The sequence below is a fragment of the Colossoma macropomum genome, unplaced genomic scaffold (genome assembly GCF_904425465.1).
Source record: "Colossoma macropomum unplaced genomic scaffold, Colossoma_macropomum, whole genome shotgun sequence".
NCBI classification, from domain to species: domain Eukaryota; kingdom Metazoa; phylum Chordata; class Actinopteri; order Characiformes; family Serrasalmidae; genus Colossoma; species Colossoma macropomum.
The window spans coordinates 44,253,191-44,279,579 of record NW_023494795.1 but is presented as its reverse complement, the minus strand read 5'-3'; the positions used below and the strand labels follow the sequence as shown (position 1 = coordinate 44,279,579).

General features: G+C 42.6%; 1 protein-coding gene across 2 annotated transcripts in view; it reads left to right on the top strand.

Moving 5' to 3' along the window:
- Positions 1–19,759, top strand: part of LOC118816027 (synaptotagmin binding, cytoplasmic RNA interacting protein) — a 28,114-nt gene extending 8,355 nt beyond the window's left edge. Inside the window, exons 3-12 of one of the 2 annotated variants that reach the window (XM_036582516.1) lie at positions 1,814–1,932; positions 5,794–5,901; positions 6,172–6,285; positions 9,893–10,069; positions 10,199–10,334; positions 11,131–11,336; positions 12,487–12,636; positions 13,398–13,519; positions 14,722–15,263; positions 18,720–19,759. In XM_036582516.1, the coding sequence (XP_036438409.1) occupies positions 1,814–1,932; positions 5,794–5,901; positions 6,172–6,285; positions 9,893–10,069; positions 10,199–10,334; positions 11,131–11,336; positions 12,487–12,636; positions 13,398–13,519; positions 14,722–15,263; positions 18,720–18,745 (1,700 nt within the window). In that variant the 3' untranslated portion in view covers positions 18,746–19,759. Of the gene's footprint in view, positions 1–1,813; positions 1,933–5,793; positions 5,902–6,171; positions 6,286–9,892; positions 10,070–10,198; positions 10,335–11,130; positions 11,337–12,486; positions 12,637–13,397; positions 13,520–14,721; positions 15,516–18,719 lie in introns of those variants that run through there. The other variant, XM_036582515.1, reaches the window with a different exon arrangement.
- Positions 19,760–26,389: the final 6,630 nt, after the last annotated feature.

Genomic DNA, 26,389 nt, shown 5'->3' with positions numbered 1-26,389 from the left:
CATTCTCAACTCCATGCACAGCATAAGTCAGAGTGGCTGCTCACCCTGTGAGCAGCTAAAAAAGGACCGTGCCAACCCAACCATTAAAATGAGAGTGGTAGTATTTGCTTTGGTATTTGGTAAAATACAGACACAGTAGTGTGTTTTGAGAAGGATGAATGTGTTTGATGTTAGTCATCACTCAGTTCGTCAGCCTCAGCTGGCTGGTGTGGTGCTAACAGCATATTTTTCCCCACTTTGTAGCTCAAACACACAGGTTGGGTTGAGTGCAGGAAAAATGCAGTGAAACAGGGCAGATTTTGCTCTTTTTGTAATGAAACCTGCTGTTGGACGTTGTTCTCTAAGCGTCCGTATCCGCTGAGTGCTCAGAAACATAACTTACCATATAAACCATACATAGCATCCCAGATATCAGTGCAACGTATACTATATTGTGTTGTACTGATCTTGTGATTTGCTATAGTATTAGGTTAGGACAGTATATAATGCAGCTTTTAAAAATGTTCAATTTTGTACTTTTATAATGTCCAGTACTGTAATGGAAACATTGACACTGACACACTGCACATTTTCAGCCACTCCTTTTTTTCTTTATCTAAAAACGTATCATATGATCCGCACAGTCAGTCTGACAGACTGTAATACACTACAGGAAGCGTAGGGGGCGATATGGCTTCTACTGTTTCATTTAAAAAGCTCTATAATGTTCATATGATCCACACAGTCACTCTGACAGACTGTAATACACTACAGGAAGTGTAGGGGGCGATATGGCTTCTACTGTTTCATTTAAAAAGCTCTATAATGTTCATATGATCCACACAGTCACTCTGACAGACTGTAATACACTACAGGAAGTGTAGGGGGCGATATGGCTTCTACTGTTTCATTTAAAAAGCTCTATAATGTTCATATGAGAGGAAAAAAATAGTCAAACAATCTGTTTGATTCTGAACAATCGTTTGAAGTCTGATAATCTATTAAAATGAATCATAATCCTAAAGTGGAATTCCTTCATGATTTAGTGGTTGAGATGTAAACAGTGATTTGGTGTGAAATGGTGTCTTTACAGTGGTGGTGACAGGAACCAGGGGTCGCCATGACTACAACACAGATATAGACATTTTATTTACTATCAAAACCACCAGTGAACCTACACGAGTCTTCTGAGTTTATATGGAATGTTGATGATGAAAAATAGTGGAAAATCTGAAATAATAAGTTTTCTTTGGGGACTATTTTGCCTCACAGCGCCCTGCATGTATCCCTCCACCATGAATGGAGTTTAAGTTCTCTAAACTATCATAAAACAGTGTCTCAGTCATCAGGCAGTGAATTCATAACCATTTCATGTAGGAACTTTCTGTGAGGGAGCTTTTAGAGGTGGACGTCTGGTTCCTATCACCACCACTGTGAACAGTTCTGACTCGGTAAGTTTATCTAGAACAGAGCGTTTCACACCAAACCACTCTGAACCACTCTGAACCTCTCTGATTACATCTGAACCAATTAATTATGCAGGAATTTTGGAAAGTGAGTGGAGTTCCCCTTTATTAGGTATTTAGTTGAGCGCAGTCTCAGTTGAGAGATGAGGTAAGTATCTCTGTCCTGTCCTGATGATAAATTGTCTACATGCTTTGTTGTTGGGGTCCTTTGTCCGAATGATGATACAGTTGAACTCTCTCTCTGAGTAACTGCAGTTACGCTGCTGGACACTGATCAGATCTGACCGGACAGAGGGTTTTACTGGTCGGCGTGTGGCGCCGTCGCTGAGCGCAGCGTGTAAAGGTTGTGTTTGTGGTTCCGTCTGCAGGCCTCGTAGCACACAGCGATCTGGACGAGCGGGCCATCGAAGCCTTGAAGGAGTTCAATGAGGAAGGTGCACTGCACGTTCTCGTCCAGTTTAAGGAGAGCGACCTATCCCATGTGCAAGTAAGTGTGTGCGCACTTACACGGGCTAACCTTTAGAGGGCGCCAGGTTTTGGTTGTAAGATTAAAGGGCCCATATCCTACACAACACGACGTTTCAGTAGATTTGTGCATAGTAATTTATCTCTACATGATCGTTATCCAGCCTCTCTATCTCTTGCAGTTAAACAGGCTGTTTGATACGACTGATTTATGCAAATAAGCTCTGTTCTGATTGGCTCTGCTTCATTTGGAAAGAGCTGAAACTTTCTTTATGGGTGGACTAGGGAGTGAACAGGACATCTTGAGACGTTATTTACATATTTGTTTACATACGCAGCTCCTCTGGTGTAGAGGTGAGGAGGCGTGTGTGTTGTGATATGCGCTCTTTGAAGTGTGGTCTCTGTTTTTAAAGTGAGATATTTGGAGTTGTTTTGTGCCGCAGAGTAAATAATGAAACTTATCTAAACAAATTCCATATTTCATATTTTTGTTTTGTCCTTATTGTCGTTATTTTACAGCATTTCAGTGTGAAAGTTGAAATTTTAGTTCATGTTGATGTAATACTCCACACTTAATGATGGTTCTTCAGAAGTTCTTTAGTAAAGAAAATGGTTCTGTATAGAACCATGAACACCGAAAGAACCCTTTGCATGAATAAAAGGTCCTTTGCGTCGTGGAATGCGTCTTCAGATTAATGGAGAATGTGTTGATGGTTCTACATAGAACCTTTTTGAAAAGGGTTCCATGTAGCACCAAAAAGGGTTCTTCTGTTGTAATGACGTCTCAGTAGAAGAACTTAGAAGAATATACTTGTTATAGTAGAAGAACCCTCTTTGGTGTTAGTTCTATATAGAAATTCTCCATCAATCTGAAGAACAACTTAACCAGGCGAAGAACTGTTTAATCATGCAAAGGGTTCTTTCAGTGTTCATGGTTCTGTAGAAAACCGTCGTTTCTAAGAGTTGGCCTGGGTGATGTCTGAGATCTGGTTGCACTTCTTGTTTTTTAAAAAGAGGAAAAAAACAGTATTATTATAATTATGTTTGAGGAACTCACTGTGGAGTCAAATCGTATTAAAGCTCCATAGTAATTCACCATTTTAACAGCGTAATGAAATAAAACATGAACATATAAATGAATTCAAATGAAAGTCAGTCTTCAGGGCTGCTACTTCTCTTTCCTGATGTGGTGATTATTGCTTTTGAAGCATTGATGATATCTGATTGTCACCCTGGCCTAATAAAAACACCTCCTGCCGTCTGATTGGTTAAATGCACGGCGTTTCCCGGATTCATTTGCATTAAGTTCTGTTACCATATTAATAAATAATGCATAAATAGATTATAGCTGTTCAGCCTGTCTTAGCTCAGCTCTGCAGCTGATGATTAAGAGATTAGGGTCTGTAGGCTGTGTACAATCAAACGTGGAGAATAGTGACCCTTTTTTCCTGTGTGCAGGGGTAAAGGCATGATTCAGACGTTGATGTAGGGCTGATGGGATATTAAAGAGTAGACGCCACTGAGACCGACAGCAAAGAAGTTTCGCTCGTGAATGAAATGTTTTTGTGCATGCTTTTAGAGGCGAGCAGCGTAAAACAGACTCTGAGCTTAACTCATTTAATTTAACTGTCCTAACTTCATTTCAGTTTAACGATTCTTTTCTTTTAAAATCTATTGTTTGTCATGTTTTGATCATATTTTTAATTTCTGTTCACTTTACGTTTTTCTGTTATCCTTTACTTTTTAAATGATCTTGAATTGTATCATTTATAAAGCCCTTTGAATGATAGCAGTGTATGAAAAGTGCTATATAAATAAACTTGCCTTGGTGTTCGTGGACGTGTTGCATTGCGGTTACACTTGTTAACACAGAAGCGCACGGCATGTGGCACAGAAGTTGCCTCTGGTTTAAAATGCGCCTCACTTTAGAGAGATTTTCATTAATTTGTGATATTGAGCTGTAGTAAACAGTAGACAGCTCTTCCAGTATACTGGCTAAAGTTCTTCTTGAAGGGGAACACCGCCAACTTTTCAAAGTTTCTGCCTAATTAAATGTTTGGTGTGTGTGATGCAGAATTGTTCACAGTGGTGGTGATAGGAACCAGACGTCCACCTCTAAAAGCTCCCTCACAGAAAGTTCCTACATGAAATGGTTATGAATTCACTGCCTGATGACTGAGACACTGTTTTATGATAGTTTAGAGAGCTTAAACTCCATTCATGGTGGAGGGATACATGCAGGGCGCTGTGAGGCAAAATAGTCCCCAAAGAAAACTTATTATTTCAGATTTTCCACTATTTTCCATCATCAACATTCCATATAAGCTCAGAAGACTCGTGTAGGTTCACTGGTGGTTCTGGATAGTAAATAAAATGTCTATATTTGTGTTGTAGTCATGGTGACCCCTGGTTCCTATCACCACCACTGTAAAGAGATCTGAACCATTTCACACCAAACCACTCTGAGTCTCTCTGTTTACACCTCACACACTCGCTTAATTTTAAAATTGGTGGAATTCTCCTTTGAGAGATTAGTTTTGCCCTGCCGTTACTCATTGGTACACCACAAATAAATACAGGTCAGCCTGAGCTTCAGGCTGGTAAGGCACTGCAGTGTGTTGAAGGAGAGAATATCAGACTGATGAGTTACAGGAGGAAGACGGAGCGAAAGGAAAAGATACAGGCAGAGAAGCTCTGCAGCCTCTCAGCTAATGCTGACAGCAGGAACCACTAATTTCAGCAGCAGATGAAAGCTTGTGTACCAGACGCATGGCTGAGGAAAACAAAAAAAAAAAAAAGAGAGAGAGCCGACTGTGTGCTGACACGCCCGCACCTTTAGCTCCTCATACTGACGTGTGTACATGCTGATCAATTCTGTTTACTTTATTTTCATTTATTTTAACAAAAGTTTCAGGTTTAATTCAGTTGTTAGTTATAAAAAGTGAAGGAATATCCTCCGGTTTCCTCCCACAGTCCAAAAACGTGCAGTCAGGCTAATTGGACGTGCTGAATTGCCCCTAGGTGTGAGTGTGTGAATGTCTGTCTGTCTGTCTGCCCTGCGATGGACCGGCGACCTGTCCAGGGTGTATCCTCCCTTCTGCCCAATGACAGCTGGGATAGGCTCCTGCACCCCACCGCGACCCAGAACTTTTAATAGTTCCAGTTTTCAGTTCTGTGCCTAATTTGAGCTTTGTGTGAAAATTTCACGATTGCACCAATAGAAATGCTCCAAAATTGCTTTTAATAAAATCTCTTTACATTAACTGGCACTGAAAGTAAAGAACGTTTTTGCCCTCGTCTACGAAGTTATCTTGGCAATGCAAAATACGTTTTGTCTTAGGACGCTGACTGTGTGTGTGTGTGTGTGTGTGTGTGTGTGTGTGTGTAAACAAAAAGGATCAGACAGTGCCAAGCTGTACCTGTAATGCCCCCCAACCTGTGCAGCACTAAACCCAGTTCAACAGGCCTGATTCTGCTCGCATTGTGACGAAACGTGTAGTTGGTCTTCTTTAACACTGCAGATATGAATTTGTCAATAATTGGATTATACAGTGATCTAAATGTTTGGCCGTATCACCCAACACCAGTGTCGAGGACAACTTTACTGGACAGAGGCAGCTCTTACAGTTTATTAGGGCCGAGCAGTGAGACCAAATCTTGTCATTGTGATAAAAGGTCAATACGCTGTTCTAAGCCTATCGTGGATATCAGTACTTAAAGAACACTGACTGACCACTGTTTTATTACTGAGTGAGCAGAATTAGGCCTGTTTAACTGGGTTTAGTGCAGAGCAGTTTGTAAACCGTTGAGTAAAACCTACAAAATAAACTGCTGAACATGATTTGAGTGTCTGATGTTCGTATGCTCTCTCTCCCTCTTTCAGAACAAAAGTGCCTTTCTCTGTGGAGTGATGAAGACGTATCGGCAGAGAGAGAAGCAAGGGACCAAAGTTTCAGATTCCAACAAAGGACCAGACGAAGCGAAAATCAAAGTACGGCTGCACAGTTACGCACCACACAAATTAAATATTTTATTTTAGGACATTCTGCCGCCAAGTCTGTTTTCCAACAACCAGCACATGTTTATTACCGGCTAAAACTCTTGTGTGTTGATTCCTGTTAACCTTGCAGTGTTTCTCCCCATTTCTACCTCATTAACTCATACAGTCGATAGAGTCCAGACGCTCTAACTCTCTTTTGCTCTGGCTTTGAGCCGTTTTATCCTGTTAGTGGTTGTTTTTAATGTTGAATCTGTCACGCAGGCTCTGCTGGAGAGAACCAACTACACGCTCGATGTGACGATGGGGCAGCGCAAATATGGCGGCCCTCCGCCAGAGTCCGTCTACACCGGCCCCCAGCCCACCATCGGCACAGAGGTAACACACTGCAGCTGATTTGTACTCTTTATGCAAGGGGTTAAAATGGAACCGGTGCATTTGGGAACATTTAGCACCTTAAAGGGGAACAGTAGTTCAGAGTGGTTTGGTGTGAAACGCTCCGTTCTAGAGAAACTTACCGAGTCAGAACTGTTCACAGTGGTGGTGATAGGAACCAGACGTCTGAAGAGATCAATGCCTTTGAAAGTTCCCTCACAAAAAGTTATGCAGCCTGATGTCCGACATGCTGTTTTATAATAAGGTTTTGGCTTAAAGTGTATTTTAATCCATTCATGGCAGAGGGGTGCATTATAATATTCCCACTATTTCCCATCATCAACATTCCATATAGACTCCGAAGACTCGTGTAGGTTCACTGGTGGTTCTGGATAGTAAATAAAATGTCTATATCTGTGTTGTAGTCATGGCGACCCCTGGTTCCTATCAGCACCACTGTAAAGAGATCTGAACCATTTCACACCAAACCACTCTGAATCTCTCTGATTACACCTCACTCACTGAATTATGGGGGAATTTAGGAAAAACTGGTGGAGTTCCCCTTTACGCCTGGTTTATTTCTGACCCTGATTCAAATAAGTGCTCAAACCTGATATAGATGTGGACGATGTGGCACAGTGTGATCACAACACTTCCAAGAGTTTTTGGTAACACTTTTCTGTATGATACAGTTCGTAAAGCTACATGACACCTACATAAGCTTGTCATGACAACTGGCATAACCCTACATAATTGTTTATTCCTGTAGGCATTATTCGCTATAGGCCTAAATGTTACATTTTCCAATTTTGATCAAAGTAGACTTCATGACAGACGACTCCTATTGGAATAAGCATTAGTAAACGTTTATGTAGGGTTATGTCAGATGTCATGACAAGCTTATGTAGGCTTTTATTTAAATAACATACTATACTGCACACAGCAGTGCGTATTAACCCAAAACCTACACGCTTACATAGGGTTTGTTCAGTAAAGAAAATGGTTCAGCATATACGACACACACTCTGTCAGGTTACTGAATCCTTTAAGAAGGATAATCATTCAAAGGGTTGTTTGAGTGTTCTTGGTTCTATTTAGAACCGTTTTCTTAAGAACCCACTGTTTTGTAAGAGTACCGCGCGTGTGAATCTGTCTAAAGGCGCATGGTGAGCCGGTAACAGGAGCCGATTTATGGGAATTTGTCAGATTAACTCCAGTTCAGCGTGTCTGAGCGGAGTTCTGGGTTCCTGAAGGTTTTCCGAGTGATGTGGGTTCTGTCCTGGAGTAACTCCGTTACGATGACGGTTCACCGCTCAGATCTGACTGGAAGGCCTTTGCAAAAAAACAAAACCACTTTGTCTGTTTGTGGCAGACGTTGCCTGGATGTTCCTGTAGAACCTGTTGTCCTCAGTGGTTCTGCGGCTTCAGGTGACAAACTTGCAGGAAGCGGTTTAGTGTTGTGCTTATTCAGGCTGGATGGTGGAAGTGTTGATTGATTGATTAGGAGTTCATTAACCCTCAGAACCACCGGTGGTTCCAAAAAACAGTTTGTCATGTTCTTTGCTTCATAACTTTCGTACTTCATAAGCTTCATTCTAAAGGTGGGGGTCGTATGAGGCTGTAACTGTCTTCTTTCCAGTCAAATAGATGGTGATGTAATTTTAAACCCTTATAATAAAAGAAGCTGAACTCTTTTTTTTTTTTCTACTGAACGTCGACCCATTTTTCCCCAAATCTGAGCTACAAACTGGATCTCAGATGGCGTCTCTTCAGTGATCTGCACTGTAAAAGTTATTTTTATTAAAATAATACAAAGAGCCTTAAGATTTTTGGCTTCCAGCAGTGAATTGTAAGCATGTAGTGATATGTGTGATCATAAAACACGTTCTGTTAATCTGAGGGGAGCTTTTACAAAAAAAAAAAAAATTTACATTTATGTCATGCAGTTACTGAATAATTTGCCTTACGATTTGGGCATGTAAATTCAGATGGAAAAAGCAAAATATGCCCCTAAGCGTAAGAGGTTAATAGTCAGTTAACTTTTGTTTTGAATAACTCGTGCGTAACTGAATTGCAGTTTGTTCTGGGCCACAGATCGATTAGTGTATTTATATAGAAACACACACTCTTAAAGATACTGAACACATTCTGACTCTAACTACACGGGTGTAGTGTGTCTAGTTACTTTTAACACACAGTATGACGCAAAGGCCCTGTCCCATTTCTCATTTTCACCCCTGCCCCTTGTTTTCGAGTATTGCCCCTTGTTACTGAGTTACAGGGTAGTGGTTGAGATCTTCCCTCTGAAATGGGACCCTCAAATAAAAAGAGCATCACTTCATTAACAGCTACCAGCGCTGCTCTGTAGGCGACCCTGCCAGTCAGAATGTAAATGTAACCATTTAAGGTGGAACTGGACGTTTAGCTAGCTAGCTGCCCAGACGTCAGCACTACTGGTGATTTGTTTGCTTAAATACACTGAAACGACATTAAACTAAGATTAATACAATGGTATTGTGATTTTTTTTTTATTTATTTATTTTTTTTAACAGAGAAAATTCACATGTATTCATTGTGTGAAATTTTCAGTAATCATTATTTTGTTCATATTTAAAATCTGCCATCTAAAACTGACCTTGTGAGCACATTGTCTGTTCTTTATGCATCACAATATGCTGTTTGTTCCATATCGCCCTCCCCTCAGAACGAACGCGAGCAAGTAAACAGTCTGCCAGGTACGTCGTAGGTAGTGTCTTGTTTCTCGTTCGAGCTGCGCGAGTTTGGTCAGGGGGCTTGTTTAATGATGGAGGAAGCTCTTTTATTGAGGGAAGTTCTCTGCAGTTAATTTGCATCTAATATATTTGACTTTGAGAGATTTACAGCCTGCATTCGTCACTCGGCGCAGCAGATCAACACACATAATCAGACATTTTCAGCTCGACAGATTGGACTTGAAATCTTTAGCTTCACAAATGAGTATTAATGGGATTCAACACAAAGTATTTTTTTTTTACATTTGAAATGGCAAAATTGAAAATGTGGAATCGCTGTCACTTCATATTTGTCTTGTAAGCAAACGTCAAGTGTTTAATTGCAAACCTCTCGGCTATGTTTACATTACCAGCTCTCTAAAAAATGATGGTTCTGTAGTAAAGCAGATGGTTTCATATGGAACCATGAACACCAAAAAAAAAACCCTTTCTGTGATTAAACGGTTCTTTGCATGGTGAAGGGGTTCCTCAGTTTGATGGAGAATGTGCGAATGCTTATTTCAACAGGCGTCATTTGCTTTAAAGGTTACATCTGCCAGCTTTGATCAAAGTTAGTTAAAGCAGCCCTTGTGACAGGTGACGCCTACTGGAATACGCACTCATAAACAGTTATGTAGGGTTACATCAGTTGTCATGACAAGCTCTTGTAGGTGTCATGCAGCCTTGTGAACAGAACCCTCCAGTGAAGTGTTACCGAAAGATCAAATCAGAGCAAAAAAATTGGAATTTCTGCCATGAGATTGGAAACGTGAGCCTAGCCTTAGGTAAGACAATGGAAAGCGTGCGATCAGTCAGCTGTGTTCAGATTACTGACTGTGCTCGTTTTTGTGTCTGTACAGATTTTTGTGGGTAAAATCCCGCGGGATCTGTTCGAGGATGAGCTGGTGCCCCTGTTTGAGAAGGCCGGGCCGATCTGGGACCTGCGTCTGATGATGGACCCGCTGAGCGGTCTGAACCGCGGATACGCCTTCGTCACTTTCTGCACTAAAGAGGCCGCGCAGGAGGCCGTAAAGCTGGTCAGTTCATGTTTGTCGTTTAACTGCTGTAAAGGTGTAGCTGTTAAAGAGATGTTCATGTATAGAGCTGTTAAACTGTACGAGACGCCCGTCGCTCTAATCATACTGAATTAACTTTTCTCTCTTCAGTGTAACAATCATGAAATCCGACCAGGAAAGCAGATCGGAGTGTGTATATCAGTGGCCAACAACAGACTATTCGTGGGCTCCATTCCGAAGAGCAAGACGAAAGAACAGATCGTAGAGGAGTTCGCTAAAGTCACAGGTGAGTGAAGGAGTTGGCAGCTGCTGGGTGAGGTATCGCCTGCATCGCACGACTGTTTTTAACGGTATTGGTACGTAATGAACGCTGTGTGCGAACGCTATATTCCCTTTAAAAGCTAATCAGTGTCCCTGTTCTGCCACGCAGATAGGAATACATACTGTAGGGTCCCCTTTGATGTAATGTTGAGGGAAAATGGTCAAAGCAAGCTGTAATAGGTGTGTAAGATGTTGATTTAGTGTGGAGTGGCGGCCCTTTGAGCAGCAGGTTCATTCATTTTATTAATGCTAATTTATCTTGAGTAAAGTTAATTAACTTTTATTTATGGTAATTAGGCCTGGCGATATCTAAAAAAAAATTAGCACCATATTTTGTAGTTAAATTTGTGAATGTGATATTTGCAAAATGTTGCCTCTTTAAATGTAATCATTACCAAAAAAAACCCAACCTGAATAAAACAAGCCACAGATTATATAATCTGTACTCATAGGTTTTGATAGTATTGTTAAATAATTAATTATTATTTTTATTCAGCGTTTCACCTCCAGCGCTGCACTAAATCTGAATGAATGAGTAATAATCCTGTGTGGTGGGTTTTATTTATTTATTTTGCTTTGGTTGTTCAGTGCTCTTAAAATATTTACAGTAATCACGATATGCTCTTAAAGGCATATTGTGACCTAATTCGTCAGGATAATGAATATCGTAATGTTGCCCAGCCCGACTGAAAAGTTGCCACTGATACTGATCAGTTTTCATTCTGTTTTTGGGTGCGACTTATTTCCGTCTCTGTCTTCAGAGGGCCTGAGTGACGTAATCCTGTACCACCAGCCAGACGATAAGAAGAAGAACCGAGGGTTCTGTTTCCTGGAGTATGAGGACCATAAGACGGCGGCGCAGGCCCGGCGCAGGCTGATGAGCGGGAAGGTTAAGGTTTGGGGCAACGTGGTTACGGTGGAGTGGGCCGACCCCATTGAGGACCCCGACCCAGAGGTCATGGCCAAGGTGATTTGGTGCCACAGTGTTCTCAGAGTGTCTGCTTAATGTGTGTCAGAGTGGAATTGATGTGCTTGAGGATGGTGGGAGCTGTGGACTCACCAAAAAGGACACAAGAACGACCCATTCAGTTCTTAACCGAAAGAGTAAAGTTGAAATGCCAGAGATTTTGAGTAAAATTAAAAATTAGAGGATGGCAGATGTCCAGGAGCAGGGGTGGAAAATACTACGGTAGAGGATGGCAGATGTCCAGGAGCAGGGGTGGAAAATACTACGGTAGAGGATGGCAGATGTCCAGGAGCAGGGGTGGAAAATACTACGGTAGAGGATGGCAGATGTCCAGGAGCAGGGGTGGAAAATACTACGGTAGAGGATGGCAGATGTCCAGGAGCAGGGGTGGAAAATACTACGGTAGAGGATGGCAGATGTCCAGGAGTAGGGGTGGAAAATACTACGGTAGAGGATGGCAGATGTCCAGGAGTAGGGTTGGAAAATACGGCAGTAGAGGATGGCAGATGTCCAGGAGCAGGGTTGGAAAATACGGCGGTAGAGGATGGCAGATGTCCAGGAGCAGGGTTGGAAAATACGGCAGTAGAGGATGGCAGATGTCCAGGAGCAGGGTTGGAAAATACTACGGTAGAGGATGGCAGATGTCCAGGAGCAGGGTTGGAAAATACGGCGGTAGAGGATGGCAGATGTCCAGGAGCAGGGTTGGAAAATACGGCAGTAGAGGATGGCAGATGTTCAGGAGTAAGACCCATTTAAAAACAAGAACTGACCCAAACTAGAACCCCTAGAACGTAGGATCCTGGGTCTGTTTCAGGTTCTGCCTGGCTGAGAGAACCGCAGGGGGCAGTTTTTTGTTTTTGCTAATTTTACACCACCCTAAAGTTAATCATTAGACTAACTAGCAAGCGAGCATGCTTATCAAACTCGTTACAAAGCAGAGCTCTGAGATTAGTGATAGAGGCGGTTTCTATCCAGACGTTTCCCAAATGCTGTTGACTAAATTTTGGCAGAAGAAAATCGCTGGGTTTCCATCCACCATGGATGCTGTCCTGGATGCTGTAGGCTCCCGTGATCAGGGGCTGCATCGGAACGAGCGAGGTGGACAGATGAATGTAGTGCGGTTCTAATCCCCGCTGTTTGTCTCTCTCAGGTGAAGGTGTTGTTTGTGCGGAACCTGGCGAACAGCGTAACGGAAGAAATACTCGAGAAAGCCTTCAGCCAGTTCGGGAAGCTGGAACGGGTTAAGAAGCTGAAGGACTACGCCTTTATTCACTTCGACGAGAGGGACGGCGCCGTCAAGGTAACGGAACATCTCGAGCAGTTCGTCTGACTGATCAGCGCCGTGACTGATCACTGCAGGAGAACTGTGTCTGATAGCTGTAGTGGCAGATTAACCCTAAACAGGAGTTATCAGTAAGATTGAGTTATGTACCTTCATTAACTGATAATTGAATGATACCTTCGTTTGAGTAGAACAATTATTTAAAATATTCTCTCAGTAAATACATTAATAGAATTCTATGAAGACATTTTTTTTGTCCACAATTTTAATTTATAACTTGCGTATGTTATATTCATTTTTAAATGTTATTTCGTAATTCGTTGCAAAAAGTTGCAATTATTATTTTATTTTTTTTTTTAAATTAACTGAGTCTGTCTAAATGTTAATTTTTTGAGGCTTTTTAATATTAAAGCAATTAGGTTGACAAATGAAATTTGAATGTCCATTCACGGGCCTCTGTTTTGCTGTGTAATTAAAATTATGCCCTACGTTTGATTTCCATTCTTTTGATTTTTCTTTCTGATTAAAAATTGTGATGTAAAAATGAAAGGACTGTATGCAAAATAACATCTTTATTAAATTCAAACCATAAAGTCTCTTCTATTTACAAACACACGTTTCCATGCAGTTTCTCTGCTTCAAAGAGCTCCAGGTCAGAAATACTGAAATTACAGCCTGATGTGTTCCTGCGGGTCATCACTGCAGCCTTTCAGTGTTAACCCAGCGGTCAGAGTGAAGGACGGCAGGTGTTGAGTTTGGTGTGTCTCCCTGTTCTGCAGGCGCTGGAGGAGATGAACGGGAAGGATTTGGAGGGTGAAAACATCGAGATCGTCTTTGCGAAGCCCCCTGACCAGAAGAGGAAAGAACGCAAGGCCCAGAGGCAAGCAGCCAAAACGCAGATGTAAGCAGCCCTGCGTTGTGTTCAGTTTCAGCCTTAAAGGGCAAAGCTAATGTGGCTAACAGTGAATTAAGCAGATAGTGAGGCTTTCTTGTGCTGTTAGCCTCGTTAGGCTACGTGTATTTCAGTGTTGGCTCACTGATGGACAGATGTGCTTATCGATCCTACAGCGCTCGTATCAAAAGGCCTGTTTTATAATATACATGTGACATTTATAACATCGGCCGGCCCCCATCGCCGGGCGCTTCCGCAGTTTTCCTGCAAATTTTCCCCCCTCTCTCTCTCTCCGCCTATCACTTTAAGGAAAATTTAAAAAAAAAACACAAGCTCCGGCCTGAAAAGGCTTTTAAACTTTATTATTGCTAAAAATCAGACCTAAATACAGTATTAATGTATCGCTAAGAAGGTTGTAATTCTGCCTGTACCAAACTGCACAGGACACTTTTTTATTATTATTTTTATTTATTTATTTTATTTATTTATTTATTTTTTTGCGATGGATATTTGTCTTGCTTTCCCAATATTCTAACTTTTCCACCTCGTAGTGTAAAACTAATCTTGCGATTTTATTATTTTATTTTTTGGGGGCCTTTTTCTTTTTTCCCTCCCCTTTTTTAAAAATCTGCAACAAACTTGTGGATGGTGTGTGCTGGAAGTTATCTATTATAATAATTTTAATTTATTCTAATTTATTTTTTGTAGTGTTTATGGTTTTGGCTTTATTTTTTTAATCTCATGAGTAATCAATTTTAAAAGACAAAGCACCACTACATATTTTGTCTCTGAAAATACTAATAAAACATATTTTAAAAAATGAACATGAAATAATTTCTATATGCTGTTTTAAGCTGATAGTTACCGAAAACCGGACGTGAGCTGGCAGATACTGGGGGCCGCCCATCATTCTAGCAGTACCGGCACCAAAGTGAACAAAAACGTCATTATTGAAAATATTTCTTTAAAGGCAAACGAGTGTTGGACGTTAATCCGTTTGAGGTGGCCGATAATTGGGCTGCCTGGGCTTTACTACATCGTTGTTTGTTTGCTGTTAGGAGTAGTTTAGAGGTAGTGATGTTAATTGGGACGTAACAGCGAGTCTTTAGTAGGTATTGAACCGAGTCTGATTTCTCTGCCTGACGATGTGACATCTCTCCTCCTGAAAAGGTGATGTTAATGAGAGCTAACAAGCTTTTTTTGCCCCACAGGTATGACGATTACTACTACTACGGCCCCCCTCACATGCCCCCGCCCACCAGGGGGCGCGGCAGGGGCGGGCCCCGGGGCGGCTACTCCTACCCTCCCGACTACTACGGCTACGAAGACTACTACGACTACTACGGCTACGATTACCACAACTACCGGGGCGGCTACGACGACCCGTACTTCGGCTACGAAGACTTCCAGCCGCCGGCGCCCCGGGGAGGCCGCGGCGGGGTTAGGGGCGGAGCCAGAGGGGGCGCGTCCCCCGCGCGAGGCAGAGGAGGGGCGGGGCCCCCGCGGGGCAGGGCGGGGTTCCCCCAGCGCGGAGGAGGCGGAGCCGTCCGCGGGCCGAGGGGAGGAGGAGTCGGAGTCGGAAGAGGAGGGCCGGCGGTGAGGGTCCGCGGGGTACGTGGTGCGCGGGGTGGACGCGGTGGAAATATAGGAGGCAAGCGCAAAGCCGATGGCTACAGCCAGCCCGATTCCAAACGGCGCCAGACCAATAATCAGAACTGGGGCTCGCAACCTATTGCTCAGCAGCCGCTGCAAGGTGGTGATCATTCTGGTAACTATGGTTACAAATCTGACAACCAGGAGTTTTATCAGGATTCTTTTGGGCAACAGTGGAAGTAGAGGAGAAAACAAAAGAGAGAGAAAAGAAACAGAGAAGTAGGGCTTTGTTTTTCTTTTTTATATACTATTATATATCAAACACTTTTTATAAAGACTTCATCTGATTGGGCCCCACAGCGTCTCTCTCTCTCTCTCTCTCTCTCTCTCTCTCTCTCTCTCTCTCTCTCTCTCTCTCTCTCTCTCTCTGTTATGGTTACTCTCCATCTCTTCTCTCTCTGTCTGTTCAGCAGTCTTTTGTTCTTGCTTCTCTTTCTCTGTCTCTCTCCACCCTTTCTCTCTGCTAAGCTTTTCTTTCTTTCTCTCCACCTCTAACTCGTCTTTCTGTCTCGCTCTGTCTTCGTGTCAAAATTGGTGAAAGTTTTGGCTGATTTTCTTGTATATATTTTTAACGATCCGTTTTGGACTTTGGAACCGTAGTCACACTCCCACGTGCTTCTTTTTCCGTACTGGTTTTTTGTTTTATTATTAATTTTTTTTTATTTGTTTTACAAGCAATTCCAATTCCTTTTAAACAGATTTGAAAAAAAATATATATAAAAAAAAAAAAATTTGCTTCCTGTGCTGAATCTGTCTATTTGGCTCTGTAGTATCATGTATGTTCATAGCAAGTTTTGGTCTCCATGTTTTTAAGTAGGTAAAAACAACAAAAAAAATGTCTCAAACATTGTTTTCAATCATTAAAAAAAAGAAAAATGAAAAGGAAAAAAAATTCAAACAAAAAAAAATGCTATTTGTATGTTACGGAAGGTAATGCTAGTAAAATAGCGTGAATTGTTTTTTTGGGGAAAAAAAAAAGAGGACATTGGTCCTGATTTTGTTTTTTGGCTTTACGTTTTGGCTTGTACTCTTTGCTGTTTTGTCTGCTCAAATAAAAACATACACGCACCCGTGTACAAAAACTCAAATTGTGTTTCAAATTCATGTTTCGGCAAATTCTCTCTTCAAATTGCTCACAAATTTTTAAAGCTCCTGGAAGAAAAAGGACGTAAGGTTTGATTATTTTAGTCTCTCTCTCTCTCTCTCTCTCTCTCTCTCTCTCTCTCTCTCTCTCTCTCTCTCTCTCTCTCTCTCTCTCACTGTATCTCTCTCCCTCTCTCTCTCTCTGTATCTGTCTCTCTCTCTCCCTCTCACCCCTTCTCTATTTCTCTCTCTCTCTCTCTCTCTCTCTGTATCTCTCTCCCTCTCTCTCTCTCTGTATCTGTCTCTCTCTCTCCCTCTCACCCCTTCTCTCTCTCTCTCTCTCTCTCTCTCTCTCTCTCTCTCTCTCTCTCTCTCTCTCTCTCTCTCTGCATGACTCCACAGGTTGTTTATTTAAACCCCCACCCAGTGCCCCAGCTCCTCTCAGTGTCATCTACACTGACACCAACAGCCCTGTACAGAACTTCAGGCATCCCTGGTTTATATATATGTATATGTTGTTCATATAACAACATATATTCAATATACAAACATCTTTTCCAAGTGTAAATACATTTAAACTGTAGTGCAGTGATTCCCAGTCCGGTCCTCGGGGTCCTGCAGACGGTCCACACTTTCCCTCCATCTTTAATCAGATTGGAGCAGGAATGTGGACCGCACGTGGGGCCCTGAAGGCCGAGCTGGGACCCACAGCTCTAGTGGTTCTCAAATCCAGTCCTGGATTTTGTAAACGCTGGTAGGTATTAGAAACCAGGAGGCCAGTCAGCTCAGTCAGTAGTTCACTTTAACTAACAGTGATCACAAAGTCCAGGACCGGAATGTGGATTTCAGGGTGCGGATCTGGAGAGCTCTGCTCTACAGGGAACACATCCCTGCATGTTTTAATCCAGTTAGTGTTTATTTGCGGAAACAAACTGGGAAAAATCTCTCAAATTCACTGTATTTTCTTTGTAGTCGTATTTTTTCCTACCTCTGTTTTACCACCCACTCTTTTAAGGCTTCTCTCCATCTGTCCTTATTCTTTTTCCTTCTTTCTGTCCTGTGTTTCTCACTACTTTTCTGTTTGTCCAAATTGGCGGACCTCTCCTCCTGTTTCTCCCGCATATTTTTAATGATTGTTGTTCGAGGTGAACAGCAGTGCAGCTGTTTTTTCTATTTATTTGCCAAATTTAATAAGTAAATAAAAACAAAGTGTGGTGCGCCACGTTCAGCAGTGAACAGGTTGTGCACTGAAGTTCAGCACCGATGTTAAGTGTGTTCCCTGCAGGCTACTCATTAAATTAGTTTGGAGAAATTAATGAACAAAACGCATGCCATTTGACCGGGGTTGCCTTAACTTTTGCACAGGACTGTATCCGGACGCTCAGCGGCTCGTTCATCATTTGCCTCGATTCCTTTCGGTTTGGAGGCCTGTCGGCAGTAATAATCACTCTGATTGGTTGGTGTTTGGAGGGGTTTTGTTAGAGAAATCTCTCTGACGGAGGGCGAGCTGGTTGGACTGAGCCACGCGTTCCAGAGCGCAGTTTAAACAAACAAAACAATAAAAGATACAGAAAAATGAGCAGCTCCTGATTCCACACCTGGCCCTGGAGGCTTTAGGTGTCTTCACTGTTGCACGTCTGTCCCAAAATCTGCCAAATTAAAGTGACGCGATCGCCATGCATGAGTCATCTGTTGGACTTTTATTTTCTCAAAGCACAAATATTTTATTATTTAAATACAGCTGAACAGAATCCTTCCAGTTTTACCCACTGCCCTTTTGATCACACTAATAATAATAATGATAACAATAAAAGTCATAATAATAAATTAAATAGCACTTCTGCTTGTGTCCACAGGGGGGCGCCTGATGTTGATTTGCATGTAGTGTTTGCAATGAATAAATGCTTTTTTCACTTTTTTTTTTTCTTTTTTTCCCCTTTTCACTTTATAATTTAACATCTTTAGTGTTTTTTTTTCCTCTTTGATGTTCTGAGGGGTCGTCAGTTTTGACCGTAGTTCAGTGCAGTTTTATTTTCCTGCCTAAACACCTGATTCAGCTCTAAAACTGATCAGCAGGTTCAGTTGAAGCAGGAAAACCAACAAACTGCTTGTTTTGTTCATTTTTTAAGGTCTAGAATTGATGATCCCTCGTTTGTGTTGTCGCTGTCATATCAGAACCTCACCCCACTTTTTATTATTATTATTATGAACACTGTTCCTGTCTTACGTTTCGTGATCAAATAGAAACGACCTGGTCCAAAATGCCTCAGAATGTGGATTAGATCATCTTCAAACTATTTTATTTCTTTATCTTAGTTACTTTAATTATTTTTGACCCCCCTTTTTCCTTCTGAGTCCTCGTTTCTGTGTCCGGGTGTTCGGTTTTGTTAGGACAGCGACGCTGTGACTGTGTTGATTTAGTCTGATGTGAGGTTCTGTCTAATCCGTGTTCCTTTTGTTACCCGACGAGCAGGGCAAGGGGCTGGAGAGTGGTCCTGAACAGTCCCTCTGAGCACGGAGCGCCCCTCGCTGAGCCGCTCTCCGCCGGACAGCGCCCCCCGAAGGTCAGCGGTAAGGTCCAGAACACTGCGGTCCACTCCTGTTCCTGCCTTACGGAGAGATCATGACTGCTCATGACTGCCACCTAAGATCACCACAGCAGAGGCTTCGTCTACTTTTACTATTTAATGCTGTTTTTTTTCTTTGTTATTTTTTCCCCCCAATTTTTTTTATTTACATAATTGGTGACCTGTTTGTGCCCCGTGTGCTAAAAGTCCCCAAAGAAAACAGTCTGCCGTTCAGAATTCACAGTTACTGAAGGAGCTGCTGTTGTTTGCCCCAAGCATTCTTATCCTTTATGTAAAAAAAAGAATTTTTTGCACTTTTTGTATGTTTTTGTAGTTTTGTTTTTGTTTTTATGATATTTTGCAGGTGTGAACCACCTGGCCTGTTCGGTCAGGCATTCCAGGAAAAAAAAAAAGATATGGTTCATTTAAGAACCTTTAGTTTTGCTTTTGTTGTTGTTGGTGTTGTTATTGTTAAAGGAGAAGTTCACAAAAAAACAAATTTGCACACTTTCCCAGCTTTACATCATCAGCCGAGAGAAGTTTGTCGTCTTTAGTCTTAGCACTGGAGCTACGAGGCTACTGCTAAAGCTAATACCCCTCCAGAGCCAGTTAGCACTGCGCTGCTCTCAGCCTTTGACAGTTTCCTGCTCTGGGCACCGTGACTGCCTTCTGGAGCGAGACTGTCGCTGGATTATACGTTTTCGTTGACTCTTCTAGTAGCTTTTAAGAACACAGAGTTTGTTTTGGTAGCTGCCCCGTTTAGAAACACGTCTGCCTCTGAACCTCACGGCAAAAGAGCTTTCTGTGGTTGATGTGTCAGTCAGACAGCCCTTGCACACACTGAGCACTTTATTAGGTACACCTATCACCTATGTTTCTACACTCGCTCTCTGTTAATCAGCTCCACTGACCACATAGTTTCACTCTGTAGTTCTACAGTTACAGACTGTAGTCCATCTGTTTCTCTGTATACTCCGTTACCCTGTTCTTCAGTGGTCAGGACCCCCACAGGACCCCCACAGAGCAGGTATTTGGGTGGTGGGTCATTCTCAGCACTGCAGTAACACTGACGTGGTGGTGGTGTGTTAGTGTGTGTTGTGCTGGTACAAGTAGATCAGACACAGTAATGCTGCTGGAGTTTTTAAACACTGTGTCCACTCACTGTCCACTCTATTAGACACTCTTACCTTGTCAGTCCACCTTGCAGATGTAAATTCAGAGACGATAGCTCATCTGCTGCTGCACAGTTTGTGTTGGTCATCCTCTAGTCCTTCATCAGTGGTCGCAGGATGCTGCCCACAGGACGCTGTTGGCTGGATATTTTTGGTTGGTGGACTATTCTCAGTCCAGCAGTGACACTGAGGTGTTTAAAAACTCCAGCATCTCTGCTGTGTCTGATCTACTCGTACCAGCACAACACACACTAACACACCACCACCACGTCAGTGTTACTGCAGTGCTGAGAATGATCCACCACCCAAATAGTACCTGCTCTGTGAGGGTCCATGGGGGTCCTGACCACTGAAGAACAGGGTAAAAGGGGGCTAACAAAGTATCAGAGAAACAGATGGACTACAGTCTGTAACTGTAGAACTACAAAGTGCACCTATATAGTAAGTGGAGCTGATAAAATGGACAATGAGCGTAGAAACAAGGAGGTGGTCAGAATGAAGTGCTCAGTGAGGGTGTGTTAGTATTGGCGCTCGGTATCAGCAGACGATCAGGTATCGGAAGGGAAGAAGGGACATCGATACATCCCAACACAACATAATCCGCCTACTCATGGTCCCTGAACAGCCCGGTTACCAGTTAGCACCATGCTAATGCTGATAACCTTCCGTTACTTGTTAGCTGTGTTCGCCTCGCAGCTCCAGCGCTAAAGCTGGACGTGTCTCGGCTGCTGGACTACATTTGGGACAACGGTGGGGAAACTGTGAACTAGATTTCTGGGTTTTTGGGTGGACTGCTCCTTTCTAAAGGGTCTGTTAACTACCTCAGTGTGGAGGCGGGAGACTACCCTCTCTAATGTAAATAAACACGGAGACTCGTACCGAGCGCAGGGCTTTTCTACTCGACTTTATGCACAAAGGCGACAGCGGAGCCGATCTACTTTAGTGTATTATAGTTTTATAACGCTGTTCCGATGATGCTGCCAGCACTCAGAGTGTGTCTGTGTGTGTGTGCTGACTGTGTGTGTGTGTGTGTGTGTGTGTGTGTGTGTGACACTCAGATGATGAGTCTAAACTAAGCCTTGCCTTCGTCTCCTCTCAGCTCTAAAAGCTGCCCCCCCCCCCCCCCCGAGAGGTGTCTAGTTACTGGTTGTATTATAGTTTAGGACATGTTTCCCTTTTTTGTTTATTCTTTATTTTTTTGGTAAAGCTTTGAACATAAAGGATAAAAATACTTTTTTTGAGAAGCTTTAGCAGATTCTTTTTCCCCCCTCTGCAAATCAATGAGTCTTAATTATTATTTTTTAACAACCTGTTTTCATGGTTGCAAATGTAATTATTTGGAAAATGTTCACATCCTGTTTGTTTGTTTGTTTACCAGGGTCTACTTTACGTAAACATGCACAACATGACTGAAGCACCGTCTATCTTAAAGGGTAAGTTCAGCATCGTCAGCTCGTCTGGTTACAGACACCGAAACCAGAAACTTCGGAGCTTTACAGAGCGCTGGTTTAAAATCCCACTCAGCCTAATGAGAAACTGTAGAACAGACTCAGTTTATATCACAATACCTACATTTAGAGTCGGTTATTCATTCAGCCTAATGAGAAACTGTAGAACAGACTCAGTTTATATCACAATACCTACATTTAGAGTCGGTTATTCATTCAGCCTAATGAGAAACTGTAGAACAGACTCAGTTTATATCACAATACCTACATTTAGAGTCGGTTATTCATTCAGCCTAATGAGAAACTGTAGAACAGACTCAGTTTATATCACAATACCTACATTTAGAGTCGGTTATTCATTCAGCCTAATGAGAAACTGTAGAACAGACTCAGTTTATATCACAATACCTACATTTAGAGTCGGTTATTCATTCAGCCTAATGAGAAACTGTAGAACAGACTCAGTTTATATCACAATACCTACATTTAGAGTCGGTTATTCATTCAGCCTAATGAGAAACTGTAGAACAGACTCAGTTTATATCACAATACCTACATTTAGAGTCGGTTATTCATTCAGCCTAATGAGAAACTGTAGAACAGACTCAGTTTATATCACAATACCTACATTTAGAGTCAGTTATTCATTCAGCCTAATGAGAAACTGTAGAACAGACTCAGTTTGTATCACAATACCTACATTTAGAGTCGGTTATTCATTCAGCCTAATGAGAAACCGTGGGCTATGATGTTAGCTTAGCTAGCTGGCAAAGCTAGAACAGCTGGAGAACCTTTTGCCAAGCCTGTCAATCAGATGTTAACAAAAATCAGATAAACCTCCACCTGATTTACACGCTTACAAAAGATGGTTTTTCAGTGGTTATTTAATAAAAATGGTTCTGTATGGTTCTACACGAACACTAAAAGAACCCTTTGCATGACTAAAGGGTTCTTTGCATCATGAAAGGGTTCTTGTGATTGAGAATGTGCTGCAGATTGTTCTATATAGAACCCTGTTGAAGAGGGCTCTATATAGTACCCAAAAGTGTTCATCTCTTGTTACAAGTTTGACATCATAACGGTAGAAGAACCCTTTTTGGTGCTGCATAGAACCATATACAGCACATTCTCCATCAGTTTGAAGAAGAACCGTTTAACGATGCAAAGAACCCTTTAATCATGCGATAGGTTCCTCTGAGTGTTCACGGCTCTATACAGAACCATTTTCTTTACTGCAGAACCCTTGGAGAACCATCGTTAGGAGTGTGTCCTAACAGTGTGACCTCTCACCCACATACAGAATAAAGGTCTTTCTAAATGAATAACCGGCTCTAAATGGAGGAATTCGGACATAAACTCATGTTCAGATCAGAGGGTGCTAGAAAAGCAGGATTTTCTCAGTTAGCCAGATAATTTAATCCCGAACTCGAACGTCCAGCAGAGTCGTTTGTGTTGAGTACGTTTGTCTTTAATAACCCGGTTTTAAATGAACTCTAACTCTGCTGTATGAAATGCCAGGTCCAGCCTGTCGGCTCATCGTTGAACGCGGTTCATGCTAACGTTGCTAACAGTGATTGGAAGCTAGTAGTCACCGATTAGCATGATGTCATTTGGAAGCTCTCATCTACTGTTAGCAGCGTTAGCATTATGAGCTGAGCATCACTCAGACTCTTAAACTCTTAGAAGTGTCTTTAAATCTGTGTCCAGGCGTCCAAGAGAGCTCAGTGCTCCTTGATCTCTCTGGGTGGGCAGGGCGGCCCCCCGTCCCCCCCGTCACTCAGCCTGATGCTGGTCAGCGCAGGCATCTGTTAGCTGACGTGACAGATGTGGTGGTTAGCGTCTCCTCCGAGCGCGTTCAGCTGCACAGTGACGCTGCGTTAGACTGTGTTCGCCTTCGCCCTCCTAGCGCTGGTGGAGTTGTGTGATGGGTGGGGGGGGGGTCCGGATTAGTGGGTGGAACTGGATACCACTAAACTGGGGAGAAAACACGAGAAAGAGTCTTTAAATCAGTGCGCGTGATAATGTAGTTTACAGTGACGTGTTTGAACTGAGCAGCGTCGTTCTAGAGCACAAAACCTGAGATTTATTAACATTAAGCCCATTTTTAATCATTTCCTGTCTGCACGTCTGTCCAGATGTGTTGAGGTTTAAAAAATCCAGCTGCTTAAAAGGAAAGACGATGATGTTCTGTGACTTTATTGGAGGAATGTTCGGCGTTTATCTCCAGCATCTGTAACGTTTATTAACGTGGATAACCCTGCAGCGGCCCTTGGGTTTGAGTTTGAGGCTCGGCGGGTTTTCTGTTCTTTTCCGAGTTCAGGGAAACGTGCTGGAGTTATTCATCCTGATAACCGACCGTGCGGTCCCAGTCCCGGTCCCGGTCCAGATCCAGTGACAGAGTTCAGGCTGAAAAGTGCCGTTACGGTGTCTGTAACCAGAGCGCTGCTCACGTGGTTCTGCTGAACGGTCTGTGTATGAGAGGGTGCCTTTTTTTATTCACATTTCAATGCTGTTTAGTGTGAAACACGCAGCACCATGTTGAGCATGTTAGCGTTAGCGTCGTTAGCTAGCTCTCGCACCTGCTTAGCAGGCTTGGAAAGGTACGCTGGACTGGTCTGTATTTACGGATTGTGGCATAAAAATGCTGACAGAGCGTGTCGACTGGATTTTGAACACAGCCGATTTCATCAATACTCCTGATTTTATTTTTCTTTACTTCTTCTTTTGTTTTTCCTTTTCCAAGGATGTGTTGGTTTTAAATGAACTATTGGTGCATAAATGTTTTTTTGCATTCTTGCAAATAAAATGTTTTATACTGTAAACAAAAGGAGTGTTTGAGTTTGATTTGAACCGTGAATTTATCCTGAAAACTGTATTTAAACTTTATATTTATTTATATTTATGGTAATCAATAGGTGACAGGTGACGTTTTCTGTGTGCGCGTGGGTCCTCATTGTTGATTTACTGCTTTAGAAATATTATGTATGAAATATAACAGCTCTGTTTTGGGTTCTCTTTAAATAAACATGATGTACCTTTAGAGCAGCAACAGGTGCTGTAATTTTGATTATGCCTTTAGAATTGGTGTTAGATTTCTAGTGTACTCAGTAGCAGTAATGCTAACCAATCAGGGCTCAGTAGCAGTAATGCTAACCAATCAGCACTCAGTAGCAGTAATGCTAACCAGTCAGCGCTCAGTAGCAGTAATGCTAACCAATCAGGGCTCAGTAGCAGTAATGCTAACCAGTCAGCGCTCAGTAGCAGTAATGTCGACCAATCAGCGCTCAGTAGCAGTAATGCTAACCAATCAGGGCTCAGTAGCAGTAATGCTAACCAATCAGCGCTCAGTAGCAGTAATGCTAGTCAATCAGCGCTCAGTAGCAGTGATGCTGACCAATCAGCGCTCAGTTGCAGTGATGCCGACCAATCAGCGCTCAGTAGCAGTGATGCTGACCAATCAGCGCTCAGTTGCAGTGATGCCGACCAATCAGCGCTCAGTTGCAGTAATGCCGACCAATCAGCAGTGAATCCTCGTCGTCGAAGGAGAGAAAACATGAAGAAGCTAAATGAAATCGGGACCGACAACAGCAGAAAACCTGACGACCACCGCAGGTTCTACTGCACGCTTGGAGAGGGAGGGGTGAGGGAGGGGAGTCAGCTGGGTGCAGCCTGCAGCTTCACCACTAGATGTCACTAAACACACTGCACCTTTAAGAGTAACACCATAAGGATACCTTCACAGAGGCTTCATAACACATGCATAAACGCTGCATAACATGTACACAACTATTCAGGCACAGCTTATACTGTTCAGTTTATATTGTTTTATAAAGTAAATGACTTACTGACACAACAGGCCGTAAACTGAAGTGCTGGGCGTTTGTTCCATTAACAACACTTTAATAAGCATCATTCCCCGGCTATGGAACGTAGCCTAGTTAAAGGGCAAGTCCAACACCTTTTCAGAATTCCCCAGTAATCCAGTGTGTGAGGTGTAATCAGAGAGGTTCAGAGTGGTTTGGTGTGAAATGGTTCAGATGTCTTTACAGTGGTGGTGATAGGAACCAGGGGTCGCCATGACTACGACACAAATATAGACATTTTATTTACTATCCAGAACCACCAGTGAACCTACACGAGTCTTCTGAGTTTATATGGAATGTTGATGATGAAAATAGTGGAAAATCTGAAATAATCAGTTTTCTTTGGGGACTATTTTGCCTCACAGTGCCCTGCATGTATCCCTCCACCATGAATGGAGTTTAAGTTCTCCAAACTATCATAAAACAGTGTCTCAGTCATCAGGCAGTGAATTCATAACCATTTCATGTAGGAACTTTCTGTGAGGGAGCTTTTAGAGGTGGACGTCTGGTTCCTATCACCACCACTGTGAACAGTCCTGACTCGGTTAGCAAGCAAAGTTTATTTATGTAGCGCTAGAAAACTCCAGCAGTACTGCTGTGTCTGATCCACTCGCACCAGCGCAACACACACTAACACACCACCACCACCATGTCAGTGTTACTGCAGTGCTGAGAATGATCCACCACCCACATAGTACCTGCTCTGTGAGGGTCCATGGGGGTCCTGACCACTGAAGAACAGGGTAACAAAGTATCAGAGAAACAGATGGACTACAGTCTGTAACTGTAGAACTACAGTGAGACTATACGGTCAGTGGAGCTGATACAGTGGACAGTGAGGTGATTTTAATATTATGGCTGATCGGTGAATGTATATAAACGAGCTGCGTCACGCTGCCTTATACGCAGTGGGCGTGACCAAATCTAGAGCCACGCCCTGCTTACATTCGATTGGCACTGCCAGCCGAGTTTATTTGCATACCGCGCGCTGCAGATGTTCGACCGTCCACTGTACAGATTTTTTCCAACGAAATTCGAAAGCAAGAGACGCTTTTTGTTAAGAGTGAATCATAATCTAATGATCCTTAACGAG